At 34.3% G+C, this 23,101-nt stretch overlaps 2 protein-coding genes across 2 annotated transcripts in view; both read left to right on the top strand.

The window, feature by feature from the left end:
• Positions 1-7,414: 7,414 nt before the first annotated feature.
• Positions 7,415-10,318, top strand: gem (GTP binding protein overexpressed in skeletal muscle). Its single transcript, NM_001045849.1, is given in 4 exon segments — positions 7,415-7,988; positions 9,094-9,170; positions 9,257-9,461; positions 9,639-10,318. Coding segments are annotated over 4 exon segments (876 nt in total). The 5' UTR covers positions 7,415-7,672; the 3' UTR covers positions 9,917-10,318.
• Positions 10,319-14,972: 4,654 nt separating this feature from the next.
• Positions 14,973-23,101, top strand: part of cdh17 (cadherin 17, LI cadherin (liver-intestine)) — a 33,505-nt gene continuing 25,376 nt past the window's right edge. Inside the window, 4 exon segments of the mRNA NM_001423696.1 lie at positions 14,973-15,050; positions 18,273-18,335; positions 21,883-21,978; positions 22,080-22,217. Coding sequence (NP_001410625.1) covers positions 18,291-18,335; positions 21,883-21,978; positions 22,080-22,217 — 279 coding nt within the window. The 5' untranslated portion in view covers positions 14,973-15,050; positions 18,273-18,290.

The following is a 23,101-nucleotide window of genomic DNA, read 5'->3' on the forward strand; positions in this document are numbered from 1 at the left end:
AAAGAAAATCTATAAAATATAGTTGTTTTTTTCACACTTTATCAATTTGTGTTTGTGTTTAATCAAAATAAATATTTAAAAAGATCTAAATGAGTTTTCTCCTGCACTGAGTCATAAAGCTCCACATCAGAACCTTACATTTTATTCATATCTATATATTTATAGTTTTCACAGTGTAATGTGGTCAAACATGTTTTTCTTTTTTTTTTTCTTTTTTGACCGTTTTCAGTATTTTCTGAGATTTACTGTTCTCAGTGTTTTCTCTTATACAGGGGTGTCCAAAGTTTTTCTTATGAAGGGCCAAAAACCAAACTTAAATAAGGCTAGTGGGCCGAAGGCAAATATAGGTGGGGTAATTTACCATGGGTAATTTCCTAATTTATTTAATAATGTTTAAAAATGAATAGAAAACATTGTTTGTATTAACTAGCACAGTATTTTTTGGACATTTTACAATGAACTTATAACAGTAAAAACAAAACAGTTTAATTTACAAGAAAATTACATTAGTTTTTGCCTTGATTTGTTTGCCAGTGTCTCTCATAGTCCTCTATCCCTCGAGTGACAGTATTTACATTTTAAAAAAGCAGATGCATTTACATTAAATTAAAACATTTAATTTCGGTTTGCAAGAAGGTCGCTGTAGCCTCGGCTGGGCCAGTTGGCAATTCTGTGTGGAGTTTGCATGTTCTCCCCGAGTCCGCGTGGGTTTCCTCCAGGTGCTCTGGTTTCCCCCACAAGTCCAAAGACATGCGGTACAGGTGAATTGGGTAAGCTAAATTGTTTGTAGTGAATGTGAGAATGAGAGTGTATAGGTTTTTCCTAGTGATGGGTTGCAGCTGGAAGGGCATCCTCTGCGTAAAACATATGCTGGATAAGTTAGTGGTTCATTACGAGGTGGTGACCCCTGATTAAAAAAGGGACTAAGCAGAAAAGAAAATTAATTAATGAAGGAATTTTAGCTCAGCAATAAAACAAACAAAAAAGCTTACGTAAAATTAGAATGACATTCTCTGTGTCCAAGGCATTTGCCTAACCCTCTCCATCACACTCGCTGTCATCTCAGATGGGACAGTGGGCCAAATCAAGGGTTACAATGGGCCAACTTTGGCCTGAGGCTCTACTTTGGGCATCTCTTCTCTAATATGTAAAAAATAGAATAATTTTGAGAATGATTTCTGTGCCAGACATATATGCAAGTCAATGCATATTTAATTAAAAAATGAATCATTTGCATATTTAAACAAAATATAGAAAGCTTGTAATACAAAAAAACACTTCATAATGTAATCAATCAATTGTATCAATCAACAAGTATGGAAGTAACAGGATGTTTCCCAGTGATGTTGCAGCTGGAAGGGCATTCGCAGCGTAAAACATATGCTGGATAAGTTGGTGGTTCATTCCGCTGTGGCGACCCCCGATTAATAAAGGGACTAAGCCAAAAAGAAAATGAATGGAAGTAACTATTAGGTTATTTTCTTTACTCTGTTCACCTGCAGTGAGTTTCCATCCATAACCAGAAGTTATGAATCTCAAACGAAGCTGTGCAGGATTACACTGGCTGTGCAGATGGTTCATCTAATGCAGTTTCTTGCTAAATCTGTCCATTGTCAGCATTAGCGGCAGAAATGTTGACCGCGGTAGTCAGAAATGATCCCGAAAGCAGTGAGGCATCAGCAGGAAACGAGCTCGTCAGCTCTGTGACTCATTAACGAAACAAAGGCTTGCTGCTGTTGTTTATTGACAGTGTTTCGGGGTTGAAATGGGTCCGTGATCAATCATTGTGCCGTGATATAACGCGTGAGTCACAGATGTTGTGCGTGTTGGAGATTTAGTCAGACACTTGTGTATAAGCAGCCTCTCCAGAGCCTGACACTGTGCAGGCTGTGATGATGAGATCCTGGCAACTGTTGCCAGAGAGACCATACAATGTTTATTCGCTCTGTAGGGACGCGGGTGGATGTTCCTTTACTGTAAGTTCCGTCAGTTGAGCAGATTGTTCCTGTAGTGCAGGTCCACAGGGAAACTCTCAGCCATCACAGAGCTAAGTGAAGGACGTGTGTTCAGCTTAGTCAGGTTGAGGAGGACAAGAAGCTTTTTGTAGGAGGAGAATGGCTCTTACAAGACATGCTGATCATTGATAGAGCCATGCTAATGCAAACATTATAATGAAATAATTTGGTCTAGTAATTTAACCATTGACAAGTGGATGTGTATTAATAATATTCATATGGTTGAAGACAAAATGTCAATTATTTTTTTAATATTTCCCAAATGCTCTTTAATGCAGAGAAGATTTTTTTCCACCATATTTAAGATAGTAGTTTTAATAACTATTCTAATGACTAAGTTATTTTGTCTTTGCCATAATGACAGCACATAATATTTTACTAGTTATTTAAGAAGATGCTAGTATTCAGACTTTACTAGGTTAATTAGGCAAGTTAGGTTTATTGGGCAAGTAATTGAATAACAGTGTAGCCAATCAATAATAACTAATAATTTCTTGGAGCTAATAGTATTGACCTATTGAATAGTAATATTTCAGCTAAACTAAAAGAAATAAGACCTTCCCTAGAAGAAAAATATTATAGCAAATACTGTGAAACATTTCCTTGCTCTGTTAAACATCACTTAATAATAAGAATAATAAATAAAAATAGTAAACGTTTAACAGAAGGGCAAGTCATTTTGTCTTCAACATATTTTAGTCATAGACAAGAAGAAGTTAAACAATGTCAAATACAGCATTTCTTTTTCTTTGTGCAAAAAAAAGATGACTATTGTATATTTTACCATGGCCCTCTAAATTGTTGTTAGTTTATATATCTAGAAATGTTGTCGAGCATATAAAAAGACTTAATTTAACGATCAGTGTGAAGCCACAAAAAAGTCATTAATTGTCATTTTAAATCTGGATTTACCCATTTGTCAGGCAAAAAAATAATTGTACAAGAAAACTACAGGAAGAATGGGGAGCAAACAAAGGGGAACTGGATTGGCAAAGGACCTCAAGCCTGGAATTGAACTTAGGTCGCTGCAACCACAAACTTATTTTCATTAGAGTATTAGTAGACTGTTAGGTTAGTGTTAATATAGTTTGAGTTGACATACTTTTTATAGCCAGGAGATTGTCTGTTGATGGAGTAGTGTTAGTATTTAATGCTCTAAATAGTTAAAGGGGACATGTAGTTGCTATGTAATATAAATTTAACAAAATGTGTTAAAGGCACCAGCAAAATAAAGTGGTACCAAAATTGTTATTATAACTGTTTTTTAGAGAAAGACATGGGTTTACAACTTATGTTACCACTCTTTGAAAAGGCATCTGAAATATGGAACGAGTCTATAAGACTGTGCTTTTTAATAGTATAACATATTTAACACCTGTATAAACATGTACCCCCCTAAAAAACTTAACATGGTTTTGTATGTGCCAGTTCAATGACATCAGTGACATTTCAAACCTTAAAACTAATAGTCAATTTGGCTGTAAAAATTTTTCACTGATATTTTGAGATTCTGTTTTCACAGAAGCTATTTTAAGCATTAGACAATTGCATATGATTGCTTTAAAATCACTTTTGTAACATTTATTTTGGATGTATGCACACTTTTTTAAAAAAATAAAACAACACAATATACAATTGTTTTTTTTTGTTTGTTTGTTTCAAATTAAAATATCATTCAGGTCACCTCTCATTTTGCACTAAAATAGCTTTTTGAGACAGCTGACACTTCATACAGTCTAATCTGTCTCTGTTAGTGCTTTGTTCTCTACTTAATTAACTCATCCCTTCTTTCCTAACTCGTGCCCCAGTTCCTGTGTCAGGATCAACAGTCAACTTAGGCCTCTGTCTTCTTCACTAACTACAACACATTCTCTCACTAACCTCTCATCACTTTTTGCAGGCTGTTCCTCAATAATAATAATAATAATAATAATAATAATAATAATAATAATAGAAAAAATTGTTTCTTACATTTACTGTATATAATGATATGGGGATGATTAGATGGCCATGAATGACAGAGGCCAGTGGTCTAATTTGACCAGGACACTAAGGTTACATCCTTACTCTTTTCGAAGTTTGTGCTGGGATTTTTTAATGACCACAGTGAGTCAGGACCTCAGTTTAACATCTCATCCAAAAGACAGTGCTCACTGAACATTGAAGTGTCTCCTTCACTATACTGGGGCATTAGGACCCACATTTTGAGCGCACACTACTGGCCTAACTAACACCACCTACAGCAGCAACCTAGTTTTGCCATGTGGTCTCCCATTCAGGTACTAACCAGGACGGCCATGTGAGAACTGCAGAGAGCTATAGCTGCCTTAAAACTTCCAGATTGATAAGCTTTTACAGCATGTTAGTGGTGCATCAGTTATACATACAGCATGTTGTACCATGTTTGTTTTATATTATAAGTAAAGCAGCATTTGTACGTCTCTGACCCGTTCTGATCTCTAATGGCCTGTTTCTGATCCGCTCTTAGAGAAGTGAATGAATGGAGGAGGTAATCCAGCACTCTGCCGCGATTTCTCTTATCCATTCAATCCCTTCGTCTATATCAATTCTGAATATAAAAACAGCCATCATAATCCAGCAATTACTTTAATAACCCATTATAATCTGTCATTTGTGTCTTTTTGAGCAGCAGAGTCAATGTAATCTGCATCAATGTATGTGTTCATGTGCACTTTTGTGAATGTGTGAAGCCATGAACAATGTTTGACCCCTTGTTTTTTTTTACACACTGTTTTGTTTTGAAAAGAGTTTAGTCTTTGAGTTACGTTTATCTCGTGTGAGTTGATGCTTGCATGCAAGTTTTAAAAGAAGAAAAAAAACCTTCTAATTAATATTTTTGTAAAATTGTTGTTGTTTTTTACTTGGAACTTGAGGTTTTGATTATTTTGCACATTGAATCTATAAAAATATATTAAGTAAGTGTATTTTCTGTACCAGACATAGTCCAGACAACTAGAGAGTGGCTTTTGTTTTGCTTGTGCGTCTTAATAGACTTGATTAGTACTTATAGGATCTACTGTGTCCTGCTTTAACCTGGCTGTAACTGGTTTACTCAACTAACCAACACACCAATCAACCTTGCATAATGGAATTTACAATGACATTGACTATATTGCCAACAGTGCATTTTGTTCAGTTGGTCATAGAATGCACTTAACCCTCTACAGCACGCACTATGATAAATCTATTTTAAAAAATATTTGACTGTTTTTCTTTTCTTAAAATGGCTTAACATGAAGTGCTGTAAAAAAAAAAATAGGAAAAAAAATATTTTTAAGGTACCTTATGAAATGTTACCATATGGCAACAACGTCCAACAGTGGCTCTAACTTAGAAATTTCACATTTAAAACTTGCCTTATAATTAATCTGTAATTAATTAATTTGTATTGCAGTATTATAAGCTTTAACACAGAACTTATAAATTACACCTTATACTTGCTTTTCAACAACTATTTCAACAGCTTTCATTCAATCTATTCTTCTTTACTGAATATTATTAAAAACAAACCTAATATTGTATTATTATTATATATGCAATATACAGTAAATATAAATATTTCCTCCATTAAATATTATAACCAATAAATAACAAGTCTAGTATATCCAGATGCATTAGAGTAATGTAGCTTTTAGCTAACATTGTTTATATATTACACTGTATAGTATATATTATAATTAAAACATTGTTATAAACACTGTCTCTATCAAATGTCCAGTCTGCATCATTCTCATGGTCCCTAAAACCCATCTCATCCTCACTTTCATCTGCAGAAAGAGCCAGTTCTGTTTTTTTCTTGTTTCACTTACCATAGAACATGGTGGTGCTCGCTAATACACTGTACCCTGTATTGATATCTATTCGAAAGTAGTATTGCCATTAAAACTAGATTTTATCCATAATACAAATGTCTCTAACATACAACTAAACAAGATTATATTACTAGCATTCATGTTGTTATTGTTACAATCAAAAAGTTCACAGCTGACCTTGATAGCTAGCTAACCCATTGCAATATTGTACAATCCCCTATTGGACAGTGTTGCCATTTGGTAACACACATTTGATCGATTTGCAAAAATCTAATTTGATAAAAACTTTTTTGAGCTGTGAATATGTTAGCATGACTTACTGGAGGTGATGTTTCAGATTTTTTTGTGTATCAGACATAATTTGAACCTTTGTTTTTATTGACGTTTACATTTGCACTCTGCAACTACTCACAATAAACGTCAGTCTGTCAGAAATTGTGCTACAGCAAAGCATGTCATGTGACTTAACCAAAGCACATCTTTGGCTACTATAAGGTCTTCTCTTTCAAACTACTTTTTTATGTTGGTCTTTAAGAAACAATGGCAGGGAAATTAACATATGTATCATGTTGCCATATGGTGATAGTGCAGTAGAGGGTTAAACTGTCAGATCCACATCATTAATATGGAAATTATGTCATTTATATTCAGAGTAAACAAAAATAAATAAATTAACAAATAAATAAATACATAAATAGATGTTTTATGTATGAAGAAAATGCATTAGCAATTTTCTGACTGGACATTTAGTTTTTAGTAATTGCTGAAATATCTTGAAAAAATTGCATTAAATTTGCACAACTTCCCCCTCACACGTTTAGCACATTTACCTCCTACCTATTCTCCAAAATTATTTCTGTCGTTATCAGCCTGAGATGTTTTTATGTAAAAATAATGTTACGTGCTTTTTTGGATTGTGTTGTTATTTAAGTAATAAAAATATGTGGTCAAAATATATTTAAACACTCTTAGTGACAATTAAAACCTTGTTTGAAAGATGAAAAGAGTTGCAAAAAAGACTTTTAAGTAATATTTTAAGGTTGCACTGTGCATCTTTAATCTTATCAGAGGATTTTGGAACAAAAAGGAGGAACAATTTGGGAATTTATTAAGAACCCCATTCTTTTTCAACCGTTTATTTTAGTGTAAAGAGCATTCTAAAGAACTGTTTTCCAGTGTATAAGAACTTTTTTATGTTCTGGATGTATAAGGATCTTCATGGAACTCTCAATTTTCAATGAAGTACATATCTGTAAAATCAAAGGCTTTACTTTGGCTTTATACCTAAAAACCCCTTTGGTTTCTGGCCCATAAAATAGCCTTCCAAATTGCATTTCCATTTCGAGTTTGCAAATTTAGCTCAATTTCAATTTGTTTTAATTTCCTGGGGACCCGTGGACCCCAGTTTCAATCGCGTCTCCCTGCGCACAAATGAAATTCTGTTCCACACCCATCGGGCGGTATGAAGGAGAGTCCCGCTGCCGCTCATTGGGAGGCAGAAGTGACGTCAAGGGAATCCTCGCTTCTTCCAGACCTTAATATACCCCTGAACTGCACCGAAAGCTCAAAGCACATTACTGCGCAAAATATAGACGAACAGGATTACCAGGGCAGACAGCAGCAGTCCTCAAGAGTTGCATGCGCTTAATTGAACTCATCGAAGCCAAGAACAATTAAATCTCGCTGAGCAGGTTTCTGCTGGATGGGACTGGATCTGTTTTGAGCACAATTTTACGAAGTCCGATTTAGTCCGCTAATTCTTTGCCCTAGGCGCACTCAAAGACAGCATTCGTGTAACCTGCTGTTAGTCGCCAAACTGCACTCATGACCCTGCTGGCGAGCGTGCGACGCCACAGTATCCGCGTACAGCATCACCTGCACCGGTGGAGCATCTGCGGAACGGACGGAGGGCAGCTGCTCAACGATGCTTTCCCGCGCTCCGACATCAGTGTGTCCCGGTCCAGTTCCTGCTCCTCCGCGTCCTCAGATTCCGCTCTCTCCACAGAGTCTGCGACGCCGGCATCAGTTGGACCCTTTACTGTAGTTCTGCTCGGGGACAACGGCGTCGGGAAGTCCGCTCTCGCTAGTATATTCGCCGGAGCATCGGACAGCATGGGCAGCGAGTGCGAGTTATATGGAGGTATGTTGACAATTTACTGTACTCTTGCTTCATGCTCCAACTGTGGAAACATTACTATTGGAAGCAATTTCATAGAGTGTGGATTTTTACCTGTCCATTTATTTTACTATCAACATTTCTGTCTGTGTTATAAAAATAAAGCAGTCATAAACCCAGCATTAACATATAACTCACTAATTGGAGTTGTATCTTGACAGATTAAGTAGCATTCAATTTTAATACAAGTATATACAAAAATTAAGTTTCTGTGTGTTTTTCTCAGTTTTTTTTTCAGCATTTATAGAACCTTTATATTTCCAAGATAACCTTTTGTAAAACAAATAAAACATTTTTCATGGTTTGAAGAGTTTTCTAGCAATCAAAAAACTTAATTTTAAAGAAATCTTTATTTAATACTATTAAAAAACATTTCTGGGTACGTTTACTGAAGTGCTGCAGCAGAACCTTTTTAGTCAGCCAAAGCATATTTCAGTGAAGAGTTCTTAAAAGAATTGTATTTTCTTATAGCTTATATAACATATATACAAAAAACATTTTCCATTTAAAACAAATTGTACTATGGAAAGGTTCCATTAATCTTATATCTTTAATTCCAATTCCAATATAACGTTTTGTTTTTTAGGTGAATGCAAATATTCAATGGCTGTCAAGAGCTCTTCATGAAACTATTGGTGCCACTGATTAAACTATTTTTTTAATGGTCTATAAATGATTATAGACCATAATCTAAGCAAAATCTCAAAATGAATGAAAGAAAATGTGATTTAAAAAAAAGTGCTGTTACATTTAATAAACCTAAAGCATTTAATATTTTTGAGATACAAGTGTGATTATTATTGAGATGCATGGGTGCTCTTCAATCACATTTGCCTGAGAAGGTAACCATAGCAACAGTAGGACATCCGAACACCTCTTCAAGGTCATTATTGGATGGAACAATGACAAAGCAACATACTGGAAATATATTTATATAAAGTGCACAGAGGAAAAGTTATACAACCAGAATGCACTGAGTAAATAGGCTACAATTTATGTACATACTTAAATTAGTTCTCATTATAAATGCCCTACATTGTAACCAACAATGTTTATTTATTGTTCTCAGGTGAAATATTTGAGCAGACAATAACAGTAGATGGCGAGAGGGCCTCCGTCACCCTACTTGACACATGGGATTCACAGGTAACACTTTTGTTTTGTCGAAATCTTAAATATAAATTCTTCATAATGACTGGACAATCTAAAAGACTCCATTTTCTGTCTGCCAGGATGAAGGCAGCTGGACACAGCAGCGATGTTTGCAGACAGGAGATGCCTTCATTATAGTTTATGCCATAACAGATCGTTCAAGCTTCCTTCGTGCATCAGACCTTCGTGTTCAGCTGCGGCGTGAGCGTGAGGTCGACCGTACTCCCATCATCCTGGTGGGCAATAAATGTGACCTGGTCCGCTGTCGAGAAGTGTCCATTAGTGGTAAGTGTTGCTGGATAGTTCAAACTCTCTTTTAATGCTTCTCCTTATTCTAAAGCTACTTCTATCACTAGCAAACTGCTGTTTAATCTTCTAAATCTGCAAATCCCCTTACAGGATTATTCAGGCACTGTTTGTTTTGCCTTATTTCACTGAGAATTTTGGTTTATTGTCACACAGAGGGTCGTTCGTCAGCGGCTGTCTTTGACTGTAAGTTCATCGAGACGTCCGCAGCAATGCAACACAACGTCTGGCCGCTGTTTGAGGGCATCATCCGCCAGCTCCGTCTGCGAAGAGACAGCATGGAGACCCTCAGCAGCCATTCATCTCTCCAAAAGCGCAGGGAAAGTCTCCCAAAGAAAGCCAAGAGATTCATTAACAGAATGGTTGCTAAGAAGAACAAGCAGGCGGCTTTTAAACTCAAGTCTAAATCATGTCATGACCTGATGAGTCTGTAACAGTGTGACTTTGAATGCTTTTTGGCAAGTGTCTGATTTGTTTTGCACCTATTTTGCTGTATGAGATTTTTAATTTTTTTTTTTTATAAAGCCATGTATGTCTATATTAGACTGTGCTGTGTATCGCAGGCTTCTCGCTCCCTCTGTGAAGGACAGAACGCTTTAGTGTTATGCATTGCCCTCTAAATCTTTCACAAACCATGAAGTACATCAGTGTTTTTGTGGGAACCCCAACCACTGTTTTTGTTTCTTTTTTATATGATCCTCCTGATGGAATTACTTTTGAATTGTGTGTGTACATTTATGTGGATGTGTGTGTAAAAACAACATGTTTTGTCCAACTTTTGCTCAGTTTGAGCCTATGATATCCATAACCAATAAAATATTGTTTTATATGATGAATCATATATGCTTTAGTTCCTTTTTTTTAATGTCCTTAATAATTTTCATGACATTGTCTAAAGTACACACATTAACCTTGATCAGAATGTATACGCCAGCTGTTAGTGGGGGTATAATATGCAGGGATTAGCTTTAGATACAGATGCTGTATATGTTGTTCTATGTCCCTTATGCACATTTGTAATTTCTCCTGAATCTTTGGATAAATTGTTGATTTAAAATGTCAGTCAAATGTGTTTTCAACAAATCGTCACCTTAGAATAATAAGATTCTATCTGACATCTTTGTCCAAATTGAGTTATTGACATATTCTTATTAAATGACAACTTATTTACATTATGGGATGTTTTTTTTTCTAGAAGTTGTTTACATTTTAAGACTTTTTATTTAAAAAAACAAATGTTACACACATACTGTTTACTATGGAATGCAAAAGCGTTGAAGCTCAATATCTTAAAATCATTCAGAACACAGATAGAACCTTATAATTCCAAGGTGACGAAATATACAATTTCGGAAAACAAGTTTAATGTCAAATTTGAAACCTACAGTAATTAAACTTTAAATATAATTACTATAGTAATGACAATTGATAACATATAACTACATGCAACTAATTCAAACCTTACCTACATTCTGACCATAAACATATATAGTAAGAACATGTAATTAATCAATATTACTTAGTAGTTAAAGGAATAGTTACACTGTAACAAAGAAACCTTAAAATAAATTGTAATCTTTAAAGTTGCAATATTAAAACCTCAGCCAACATGAACAAAAAATGAACATTCTAAAGATTTATGTCAACTGTAACAGATGTTGTTTTTACATTACCAATGTAATCAGTGTGACTTACAAATTGTATATCTATTTCATATGGTCTATTAAAAGTCTTGATTCTGATTGGCTGGAAATTGTGCAATAAAATAATTTAATGCACAGGTGGTCCAGTCAGTTATGACAGCAGTTTAAATAAATATGCTTTCCTCAAACATTAGTTTACTCTATGACTGTAATCTCAATGACACTGGCAAGTGCTTCACCAAGAAATCGACAGGCAAATATGCTCAGAAATATTTGCCAAAAAGGTTGCTTACTTATTGCTATATGAGCTATTAGATATGCTCATGTCATTTACATTTTCACACTTTTTCTGACTTACCAACCCAAAGCATGGACTAGGAGATCTAATGTCATAACTGCGGTCAAATATTACGCTGCAAAACTTGTCTCAGAAATAAAGGTACAAAATCTGTCACCGGAGCAGTACCTTTTCAAAAGGTACTTTTTTGTTCCTGACAAGTGCTAAAAGATACATATTATACCTAAAAAGTACAAATGTGTACCTCATAGTACCTTAAAGGTACCCTAAAGGTACTAATTTGCAGCTATAAATTGTAAAAAGTTTACAATTTACAAAAGTTTACAAGGTACCACCCCAACGACAGCTTTTATTTCTGAGACTGCATAACTTGGCAAATGACCGTGAAATAAGCTGGATAATCAATGACTTGGTGTGTGTTCAAGTATTAAAATGCACTTCATTGAAGCATCCATCCTTTTCCTTACATAAAGCTTTTTAAAATCCTTCAATACGCGACAATCTGTCAATTATCCCATATATATATATATATATATATATATATATATATATATACACACACACACACACACACACACATACAGCACTAATAATTGAGTACACCCCATTTTGAAAAGGAATATTTTTCTCAATTTCTCAGTGAATATAATCAATGTATTTTGGTGCATTTAAACAAAACAGATTCATTAATCAGATATATTTAGAAATTGAAAGATAATACAATTAAATTCAAGCAAAATATTGCAAAAATTACAGCCTGCAAAATTTCAAGTAAATGTTTCCAAAAATTTTTTTTGCTTCTCTTGATTTTTCTTCTTTTTAAAATTTGTATTTAATATTTTTTATAACATAAATTGGGTGGACTAGTTTTTGTACTGTTTTTGTAAGTTATTTTGTTAGATAAGCTCCTGATTTGGCTTCTGTACTGACTAATAATGTTTATTCACTAATATAATATTGTAAACTTCCTATTAAAATATAACTTTTATATTATATAGCATATATATATATTATATAGCATATATATAGCATTATATAGCATTAAGCCCGTCTGGTTAATATATGTGTGTAATACAGCAACACATTTGTTCCTGTTATTCAGAAACACTCCTCCTCTTTTCCTTTCCAAGGTGAGAAGGACAAAAAATGACACATTCAGCTGGTGTGTGATCACTGCTGTGAGGATGAGGACTGAATGATTATGAATGTAGTGTATGTGCTGAAACGGTATAGCTAATTAGGCAGCTGTGTTGCCTGTTTGTGCTTTTACTGTATATGAGCAGGATAACAGATTGTAAGGTATTTTAGGGCCGTTTCCTGCCAGATCTCTTATGTATGAGGCAGCTGGCGGACTCAATGATTTGTTAGACGCTCACTATGTTACAATATTACTGAAAATTGTTGTATTACAGTTCCTGTAAGCAGCATCATGTTTAGATGGGGCTTATTAAACTAGAGAAAGTGAATCCCTTGTTCTTGTCAAAAGCATAGTTCACCTAAAAATTAAAAGGACATTTCCATTACTCACACTCAAGTGGTTGTAAACTTTTATGAATTTCTTTCTTCTTTTGATGAAGCAGCAATTGTTTTAAAAATATGTTAGAAGCCAACAGCTGATTTTTTTACCAACAGTCTTCAATATATCTTCCTTTGTGTTGTGTTCAACAGAAGAAAGAAACATCAAGCTGTTACACTGTAAAACCCAACAGTCAAATTTATTAAATGAAAAGAGTGTAGTTAACTCAAAATTGACTGAAAGTTAATTCTAACCATTTGAAAAGAGTTTTGAACTCAGTGTTGAAGGTAATGAGTTAATTAAATACCTCATTACTTCAACTTAAATGGAGTAAGTTCATAGTACTCATATAGATTAGTTTAACTCAAGTGGTTTAGCGATTGGTTTCCTCAAACAATTTGAGTTGCCTTAACTTACTAGGTTTTACAGTACTCAGTTGGTTTGAGTTCTCTTCATTTATTGGGTTTCACTGTGTTTAAACTGCTGTTTGCTCAAATGGATTAAGTTCACAGAACTCATTAGGATTAGTTTTTAAACTTAAATTGTTGGTTGCAATCAGTGTCCTTAAATGGTTTGAGTTACCTTAACTTTTTGGGTTTTACAGTGCAGTAATTGTTGAAACACAAAATACTATGGAAGTCAATGGCTAGTTTTCTACACAATGTTCTTCGGGGTATATTCCCTTGTGCTGTGATTAACAGAATTAAAAGAAACACAAACAGGTTTGGACCAAGTAAAGGTGGGTCAACTATCATTTTGTCATCAAGCTATTAGGAATAAACCTCCCTGCAATATATTGGGAAGGTTAAGGTTAAAAAAGGCCTATACAAAGAACGTTGTTGCCCAGTACTGGGTTACAGCTGGAAGGGCATCTGCTATGTAGAACATGCTGGATAAGTTGGTGGTTCATTCCGCTGTGGTGACCCCTGATTAATAAGGGGACTAAGCCGAAGGAAAATGAAATGCAAGAACATTCCCAGATCCTTCTTTTTTGGTTCCTAAAAATAACCATATGGGAAATGTACAGTTGAGGATTGTTCAGTGTTATTCATGTTCTATAGGGCATGGTTTCTTAACCCTGGGTAGAAAGTGCTGATAGCCCCAAGTGTGAAATAATCTATTGTGGGTTTAGAGCGGCAATAACCAAGGATTTAAACCTCTCTGTTTCAGAATTGATATCTGCAGTAAATATCTTGGTTCCTAATCTTAACCTTTAAACTCTCCTACTCAACATTGTGCTGATACGGCTGCATAATAATTACTCAGTTGAAAACCTTGGGAACTGCTTGAGTAACTGCTACTCAAGGTGCCTTTAACCATACACATTTACATGTAAAGGATCGCTTTAACAGACGTTAATGTTTTACAGAATTCAAACCAATTTTCCATAAATTAATTTCATTCTTTGAATCTTCAAACCGTTCTTTCGCTCTTCTCTGAAACACAACAGATTGGATCTCAAAGGACGTTTGCTTCACCGTAGATGCAATGAAAATTACAGGAATCTAAAATCACCTTTTAAATGTATCAGATCCTGTGCTTCACAGAAAGAGAAAGCCACACATTTGAACTTTAGGTATCACTAATAAGTACCTCAGAAGTCCTGAAAAAATGTGCTCTTTTTCAGTATCAGAAGAACCGACACTCAAACAAGAAGCAAGCCAGAGTCTGTCAAAAGATCAAGGATCAAAGATTGCAGGCCAGTATTACTCAAGTCCTGTGAAGGTCACCTTTAAGCTTTCTGGCAATGTACATTAACATGTTTTCAGAAACATTTCCAAGCTTGTCCTCAAAATTTAGCTCATCTTCTTTGTCCTTATCGCCTTGATAATATTAAAAGTAGGGCCTCTGATTGCAGAAGTCGCAAGAGATTATACAAGCAAGCTTGTTTTAATGAAATGCTTATTTGTGAATTAACACATCCACCAATTCCGTTCACTATTCACCAAACTGTACTATAAAATACCGCAAATGTACAGTCCACTCCCCTTCATGGTGAATCAGTGGATAATGATTAGGCTCAATAAAGGCAAGTTAAACTTTGACTTGAGCAGGAAGCGCAGCAAGACTGAAACTCTACAGTCTTTTGAGGAGAGGAGCTCTGCTGACAGGTCTGTGTCTCTAATTCTTTTTTAAATTATTCCTTCTTAGTCATTTCTCTGATTAGATAGATTTTTAAAGTATGTGTCACTGATTACCAATATTCATCTGTGTTATAATTTCAAGCTGTATCAAAAGCTGTGATCTTGTTTGACTTTGCTCAGTGCTTTCAGTAGGGTGTTGACCAGATTATATGGAAGGGCATTTAAAGATATGAACACTTGCCATTGCGTCGTTGTATTGCATTCTGGAATATCTATTTATTAGCGTATTTTGTTGAGGAACAAGTGGTGCTTTTTTGATCTCATACTATAAGAAAGTCATCAGAGGTCACAAGCTTGTGGCCTTGTGTTCTCAAACCTTGATATTAGCTACTCTGCAGTAGTTTATAGACGTCTAGCCTCATGTTAATGGATTATCATTGCATTTTTGGGGTGTCTTGTTTAAATATTCTGCGTTTGGTTTAACATTTTCAGCTCATACAGTTCATTCATGCTTTACTTAGGGCTTTCTCTGGTTGAGATTAGTTTTATTACATAAGACGGGAGTTTTGATTTCAGCTTGTCCACCAGAACATCCTGAATCCTCATGTCGTATATAAAGAAACTTTAATATCCACCAATTGTGTCAATCGAGAGACAAACTAAAGTAGCTTATCAGAGGTCACATTATCTTCAATGTCACCTTGTATCACATCTGTCTCAAGGCGTGCCTTTCTTTCACAATAGATCCGACAGATAGCCTACAAGAGAAATAAAAATCCAGTATCACAAAAGCACTAAACCTACAGCTGATTTCAATACACAATTTCAGCCAACACAGCTTAATCTGCTGTTAGACGGATTCACACAATGCAGTCGGATTTATCTTAAGATGTTTATCTGGTTACACACATTATGTGTTTGATCAGATAAATATTTCTTGATAAATCCGTTTAGTGTTTATCTAGATAAATCTGTTTAGTGAGGGATTAAGTGGTGCCACACCTTTACGGAAATTCCAGTATTGATTGATGATCTGAAATTTACTTTCATTTACCAAAGTGTCTGATAAATGACCAATGTTTACTTAACTGAGATACCAATTCATTTCATTTGTCACGAAAACACTTCAAACCAAAAAGTTACCATTTAATGTGAGAATTTAGTTAATTTTGACTTAGAAATGACTCTGAAAAAGTCTTTCTTTTGACTGGATGGATATTGATAATGCGTCAAATACACAAAAAAAGAAATAAAGTGATAGAAATACATGCCCAGGAAATCGAATTAAAGGGATCGTTCACCCCCCAAAAATTATTTTGGTTATCATTTACTCACCATTAACTTATTAAAAAACATTTTTTATCTGTTGAACACAAAAGAAGATCATTTGAATATTGTTTGAAACCTGTAACCATTGATATCCATAGCAGGAAAAACAAATACTTTGCAAGTCAATGGTTACCGGTTTCCAACATTCTTCAAATTATCTTCTTTTGCGTTTAACAGAACAATAAAGGTGATTAAATGGTGACAGAGTTTTCATTTTTGTAAACTATCCCTTTAAACACATTTCATACATGTATTTCTCTTTCCACGTGTTAATCCACATGTTTCTAATTTAAATGGTTATTTATTTGTTTAACCCTTTAACTACCCTACCAAGAAAAAAATGTTTAGATTGCATTTCTTAACTCCTAATGTTGCTAACACATTCAATCAATTTTTTTAACACAGTCCATAATTTCTAAAATACCAAACATCTACCAAATGGTACATATGTCAATTTATGGTAAAGGTACCGGGCTTAATACATTAACTATAAAAAATCTGAAAATATGAAGTTTGAGACTAATTTATTAAAAAAAATATTCAAAATAAAACATTTTGGAATGCCTAATCAACTTTTTTAAGTATGCCATAACATAGTTCAAATTATCATTCAACATGTTTTCTTGTTTTTTTTTTTTTACAATTAAACCAAAATTTTGTAAACCAACAATGTTGTGTACTGTAAACTAATATTTAAAACAGTCATTCTTTAAATGCGTTTAACAGTCATTATTTAAAACAGTAAAAACATGGTCAACCGTTGGTTAGAGGGGCAGTTGAAAGGGTTGAAATGCTTTGCGAAGTGATTGTAAGTATGGACCAGAGATGCCCAAACTAGGGCCTGCGGGCCAAAGTTGACCCTTTGTGTCTTTTGATTAGGCCTACCAGAGGGAAAATGATTGGGAAGGGGTGTGGAATGCCTTTAACAGAGATTATCATCATTATCTTTTTTCTGTTTGTTAAATTGTTGAGCTACAAAAAAATGAAATTAAATGTTTCGATTAAATTTTGTAATGATTTTTAAAAAATGCACATAGTGTCACTTAATGAATAGAGGACAAAGCAGAAGACAGCATGCAAATCAAGACAAAGTTGATTAAAATAATATAAATTTTCAAAAAATTGGAATGCATTAGTAAATATGGTTGAAGTAATCTTTTCTTTTTCTTTTTAATTATTATTCAATTGAATTACGAAATTATCCATGGCAACTTTAATATAAGACAGTATGTTGTATTTACCTTCAGCCCACAGCTCTAAAATAAAGCTTGGATTTTGGCCCTTCTTAAGAAAAGGTTTGGGCACCCCTGGTATAGACATTGTTAAATCTGATAAAGTGTGATACAGCAGTGACACACATGCGCACATAGTCAGCACTGTCTGGCACAGGAGGCGTTGCCCACGCTTGAATGCCAAGCGACCTTTAAATAACCTTTTTATGGGCTGCGATTCATGTTAAAACACACACACACACACAGACAGTGCACACACACTGCGCCATATGACGCGAGTCATGATCTCACCATCAAATTCTCTATTTTTATGAACATGAGATGGGAAATAAATAAAAGAAGCAGGATTTTCTTGTACATTCACAGAGAAAAGACATTGTAAATCCTAAATAAATGTGTAATTTATTAAAATATTAGGATTCAGGACAACTGGTTGAATAGTGCTTTCAGCTAATAATCATTGACTGAAGTTCAGCATTAAAGAAGCAGATGGGCTATTTCCTGAAGGGGCAAATTAGACTTTTGTCACCATGTTGGCTTAGATCATATGTCAATTTGCACAGCAGGAATTGTGGAACAGCCATACAATAAAGTCTGTTGATAAATAAATAACACTGCTATAAATTATAATAGCTTTTGCAGGAAAGGTATTTTAATTAAATCTTATGTCTGATATGTCCTCCATCAGGTTTTACTGCTTGGGACGATGAGAGGTGCACTTTTGCTACACTTGACCCTTCTCGTCAGCATTGTAAGTAGTAGGATTTTAACTCGGTGACCTTGCAGTCTCCTCACCGTCTTTTATTCCATCCATAAATGAGTAACTGTGCTGAAGACCGTTTTTCTGCCCACACGCCATTAATCAGTCAAAGACCTGACACAAAGACTTAATCTGGATTCATTAAGCCATTTGGAAAGTTGTTTTTTTTCACTACATAAATAATCCACAGAGAAGGGCAAATGTTCAGCAACCTCGTTCACAGCACATGTTTACTGATTATTGACTTGGTATTAAATAAATGACTGTTTAATTTGCAAAAAAACAGTAAGTAACCCTTAAATATATGACTGTTTTACCAATCATTATTAAATTATTATTATTATTATTATTATTAAGTTTTCAATAATCCGCACCTTCATGACTGGTGTAGATACACTCACTGGCCACTTTGTTAGGTACACCTGTCCAACCACTGGTTATGCAAATTTCAAAGTCAATCACATTGCAGCAACTCAATGCATTTTGGCACGTAGACATGGTGAAGACGATCTGCAGCATTTCAAACCAACATCAGAATGAGGAAGAAATGTGATATAAGTGACTTTGAACGTGGCGTGGTTGATGGTGCCAGACAGGCTGGTCTGAATATTTCAGAAACTGCTTATCCACTGGGATTTTCACGCACACTCATGTCTAGGGTTTACATAGAATGGTCTGAAAAAGAGAAAATATCCAGTGAGCGGCAGTTCTGTGGGTTCAAAGGTCAGAGAATGGCCAGACTAGTTTGAGCTGATAGAAAGGCAAAAGTGACTCAAATAACTACTTGTTAAAACTGAGGTATGCAGAAGAGCATTTTTGAAAGCACAACATGTCCAACCTTGAAGCTGATGGGCTACAGCAGCAGAAGACCAGACCGGGTGCCACTCCTCTCAGCTAAGAACTTGAAACTGAGGCTACAATTTGCACATGCTTACCAAAATTGAACAATGGAAGATTGGAAAAACGTTGCCTGGTCTGATGAGTCTCGATTTCTGCTGCGACATTTGGATGGTAGGGTCAGAATTTGGCTTCAACAACAGGCTGGTGGTGATGGTGTAATAGGCTGGGGGATATTTTCTTTGCACACTTTGGCCCATTAGTACCAATTGAGAATCATGTCAACACCACAGCCTACCTGAGTATTGTTGCTGACCATGTCCATCCTTTTATGACTGCAGTGTACCAATCTTCGCCATTTCATATAGCGTGAATTATCTCAGACTGGTTTCTTGAACATGACAATGAGTTCACTGTACTCAAATGGCCTCCACAGTCACCAGAGCTCAATCCAATAGAGGGCCTGTGGGATGTGGTGGAATGGGAGATTTGCATCATGGATGTGCAGCCGACAAATCTGCAGCAACTGAATGATGCTATCATGTCAAAATGGACCAAAATCTCTGAGGAATACCTTGTTGAATCTATGCCACGCAGGATTAAGGCAATTCTGAAGGCAAAAGGGGGTTTGATTTGGTACTAGTAAGGTGTACCTAATAAAGTGGCTGTTGAGTGTATATGCATCACAGTTGCAATATCATAAAACTATTAATTACGTTGACAGAGAGCTCAAACGTGCTGCAAGTTAAGAAAACACATGAAAAAAAAAAAAAAAACTGGCACAGACCACAACAGAAATGTGTTGGGTGCTTCCTTCTTTTTTTTTTTTAACAAATAACAAGAAACTGTACTACCAGGTTGTTAAAATAAATATGAAATTGTTTCTATATATAAACCTTTATATATAAATTCATCACTTTTTGGGGTCTTGCTTATTTTTGTTGCGATATACGCTGTTTCTGTATATTCTGCGTTTCTGTATTTGCATGTGTTGTTAAATTGATGAAGGTGTTTTCTCAGCTCTCTTTATTGTAGATATTTTTGTTGTAGACTCTACTGTAGTATAATATTTTGTTACCTCCTGAAACTTCCAAGCATTTAACTTGAGCAGATGGTTTTAACCGTCACAAAAACCTGTTTTGCATATTCATATTTGTGATAACAACCATAATTAGAAATTTATTGAGGTAATGGTCCATTAGTTAATGTATTTACTTACACAAACAAACAATTAGTAATACATTTAATATGACATTTATTCATTTTTGTTAATGTTAGTTAATGTTATTTGAATTACATAACGTTAGTTCATGTTAACTCACTTTGCATTAACTAATGTTAACAAGCACAAATTTGTATTTTAATGATGCATTAGTAATGTTGAACGATGATTAATAAATGCTTTACAAGATTATTGATCCTTAGTTAATGTTTGTAAATACATTAACTAATGGACCGGACCATTACTTAAAAAGTGTTACCATTATTGTTTCTGTATTGAAAATCAGTATTTGGATTGCTTAAGGCTTTTTCACCAAATGCAACAGTAGTGAAGCTTTAATTTGATTGCATACAGTAAATGTCATTCAAGCCATTTCAGATTTTTTTGTGATGACATTTTTATTTGTTTTATACTTGTAATTATGCGTGAAACATGCATTGTCGTGTATTAAACATTGTGATTTTTAGGAATAAAGGTGAATATCTCTGTTCTTAAATGACCCTATGCACTTTACAAAAAAAAATTATGAACATATATATTAAATTATTAAAATGTATTAAATATTTTTGTGCTGTTATATTTTTATAATGAATATAAAATCCTGCATAAAAAAGGAAGACTTATGTTGTTCATTAGTGTCAATACTGATGACCAAGGCGAGGCAGAATCTGCAGACTTTTTTTTGCTATTTATGCACAGAATCTTGTTAAAATGTGGAATGCGGAATGGTTTAGAGAGTAAAGTAAATAAGCACCTAACACATTAAATACATTAAAAACACATCAAACTTTTTGGACAAGCTTTATTTTAAAACTTTTTATTAAGGTTTATAAATCTGTTAGGAAAATTTAGAACAAACTATAATGTACATGAATAATCAAAACGTTATTCAATAATTTTACTGAAATTAATAAAAAAACTGATGATAGATTTATACACATTTAAGACACATTTATACTTATTCATAATTTTTACATAAGCAAAAAAAAAATCTGTGAATTTCTGCGAGCGCAAGTTTCACTTGAGCCTACTGATTACACAATATGCTTATCTTTAATAATGTCTATTTAAATTATTTTCATTCTTTTTAACAACAACAAAAACAACTAATTATAAAACACACAAACTACACAAATACGCACATTATATATGCACATTATATATGCACATATGCATACATATAAAAACTGTACAATAAAATAAATTAAATAGAATAAAAAATGTCCACCATTTTCCATCTACACATCATCTATTATCTCATCAGGTGTTTAACTATTATTTTCCTTTTTAAAAAAGGTATAAAATGGTTCTAAGCATCTTATAAAACCATACATGTATCTTTAATAATGTATGTAAATATCTCCAGTGACATATTTATTGCCATCTCTTTAATACGGTCACTTTTACTATTTAACAAGATAATAAGGGTGCTATTATTCACATGGCTTCACAAGTCTCCCTTGTTTTTTTCTCTCTCAGGGTCATGGGATTGATCTAGAGGACAAAAAGGGGCCATTAATAGATACGGTTTTAGATGTGCCAGAGGCTACACCTGTGCCTTATGCCTTCTTCAAGGTACATGTGTTTCAATGGTTCATTTTCTATATTTTATTATTTCTACTGTATGTTGTCAACAAAGGTTTGATATATCAATTAAAAACATTCCTGTTGTTCAGTTTACATCTGCAGTTGAAGACGTTTCTTCATACCGTGTAAGCGGAGAGACCGAAGATAAGATCAGGATCTCCTCGGACGGCTGGCTGTACTTGGAGCAACCTCTGGAATGGAGCCCTGAGAAAAAACACCATCTACTTGTAATTTAGTATTGCAGTTTAAAACACAACACAAAAAAATACAAGAACTTCCATATTTAAAAAAATAACACAAGATAACATTGTTTTAGGTATACCTGTATGTATTGACCTTATTCTTCATATAAGACGAGGCACCTTCATTGGAATCTTTTTGGCTCGAGACTTCTGGTCTCATTCGATTAAATTGATTTTTAGAAATTAAAACAGGCTGTTATGCTGCTAGATGTTGTAAATTGATACTTTCTTATTATATTATTCTACTTTGAATGAATAATCATAAATACACTTGTTTGTAGAGCAAGCTTGAATTTTTTTTAATCCTAGTAATTTCTCCAAGAAGCAACTAAATCAAGTTCTAATTCTTATTGATTAGTTCTAATCAAGTTCACCTTTTTCCAGTGATCCATGAGGACTATTTAAGAATAATCGACCATTGACAGATTTGCTCTGTGTACTCAATAGTAAATATTTTTAAAAACTGGGTTCAACGAACTTTTAAAACATCAAAAGTAAATTTAGAAATATACAACATTTACAAAATACTTTCAGCAAAACCTGAATAACCCCCAAAGACTAATTATTCCAGCAGTGATTTTACAGGTGTGCTAATTATTACATACATTTCCCTTATTAAAAATGACCATTAAATGGAACATTGAGTGATAATATTTTCAAGTGATTTTGTATCCTCACCAGCACTGCTTTGCTTTTTTAAATTAACAATTATTTGTCTATTTATTTGAGATATTTTGTGAATAGAAAAAGAAAATGAAAACAAACAGTAAAGGCAGCAGATGAAACATAGATCCTAGTAGATATACTTGGTTGTTGCTAGAAGGGTTACAGCTGCGGCCAGAAGATAACAAGAATTGTTTATAAAATTA

Source organism: Danio rerio, chromosome 16 (genome assembly GCF_052040795.2).
Source record: "Danio rerio strain M-AB ecotype USA chromosome 16, GRCz13ab, whole genome shotgun sequence".
Lineage (NCBI taxonomy): Eukaryota > Metazoa > Chordata > Actinopteri > Cypriniformes > Danionidae > Danio > Danio rerio.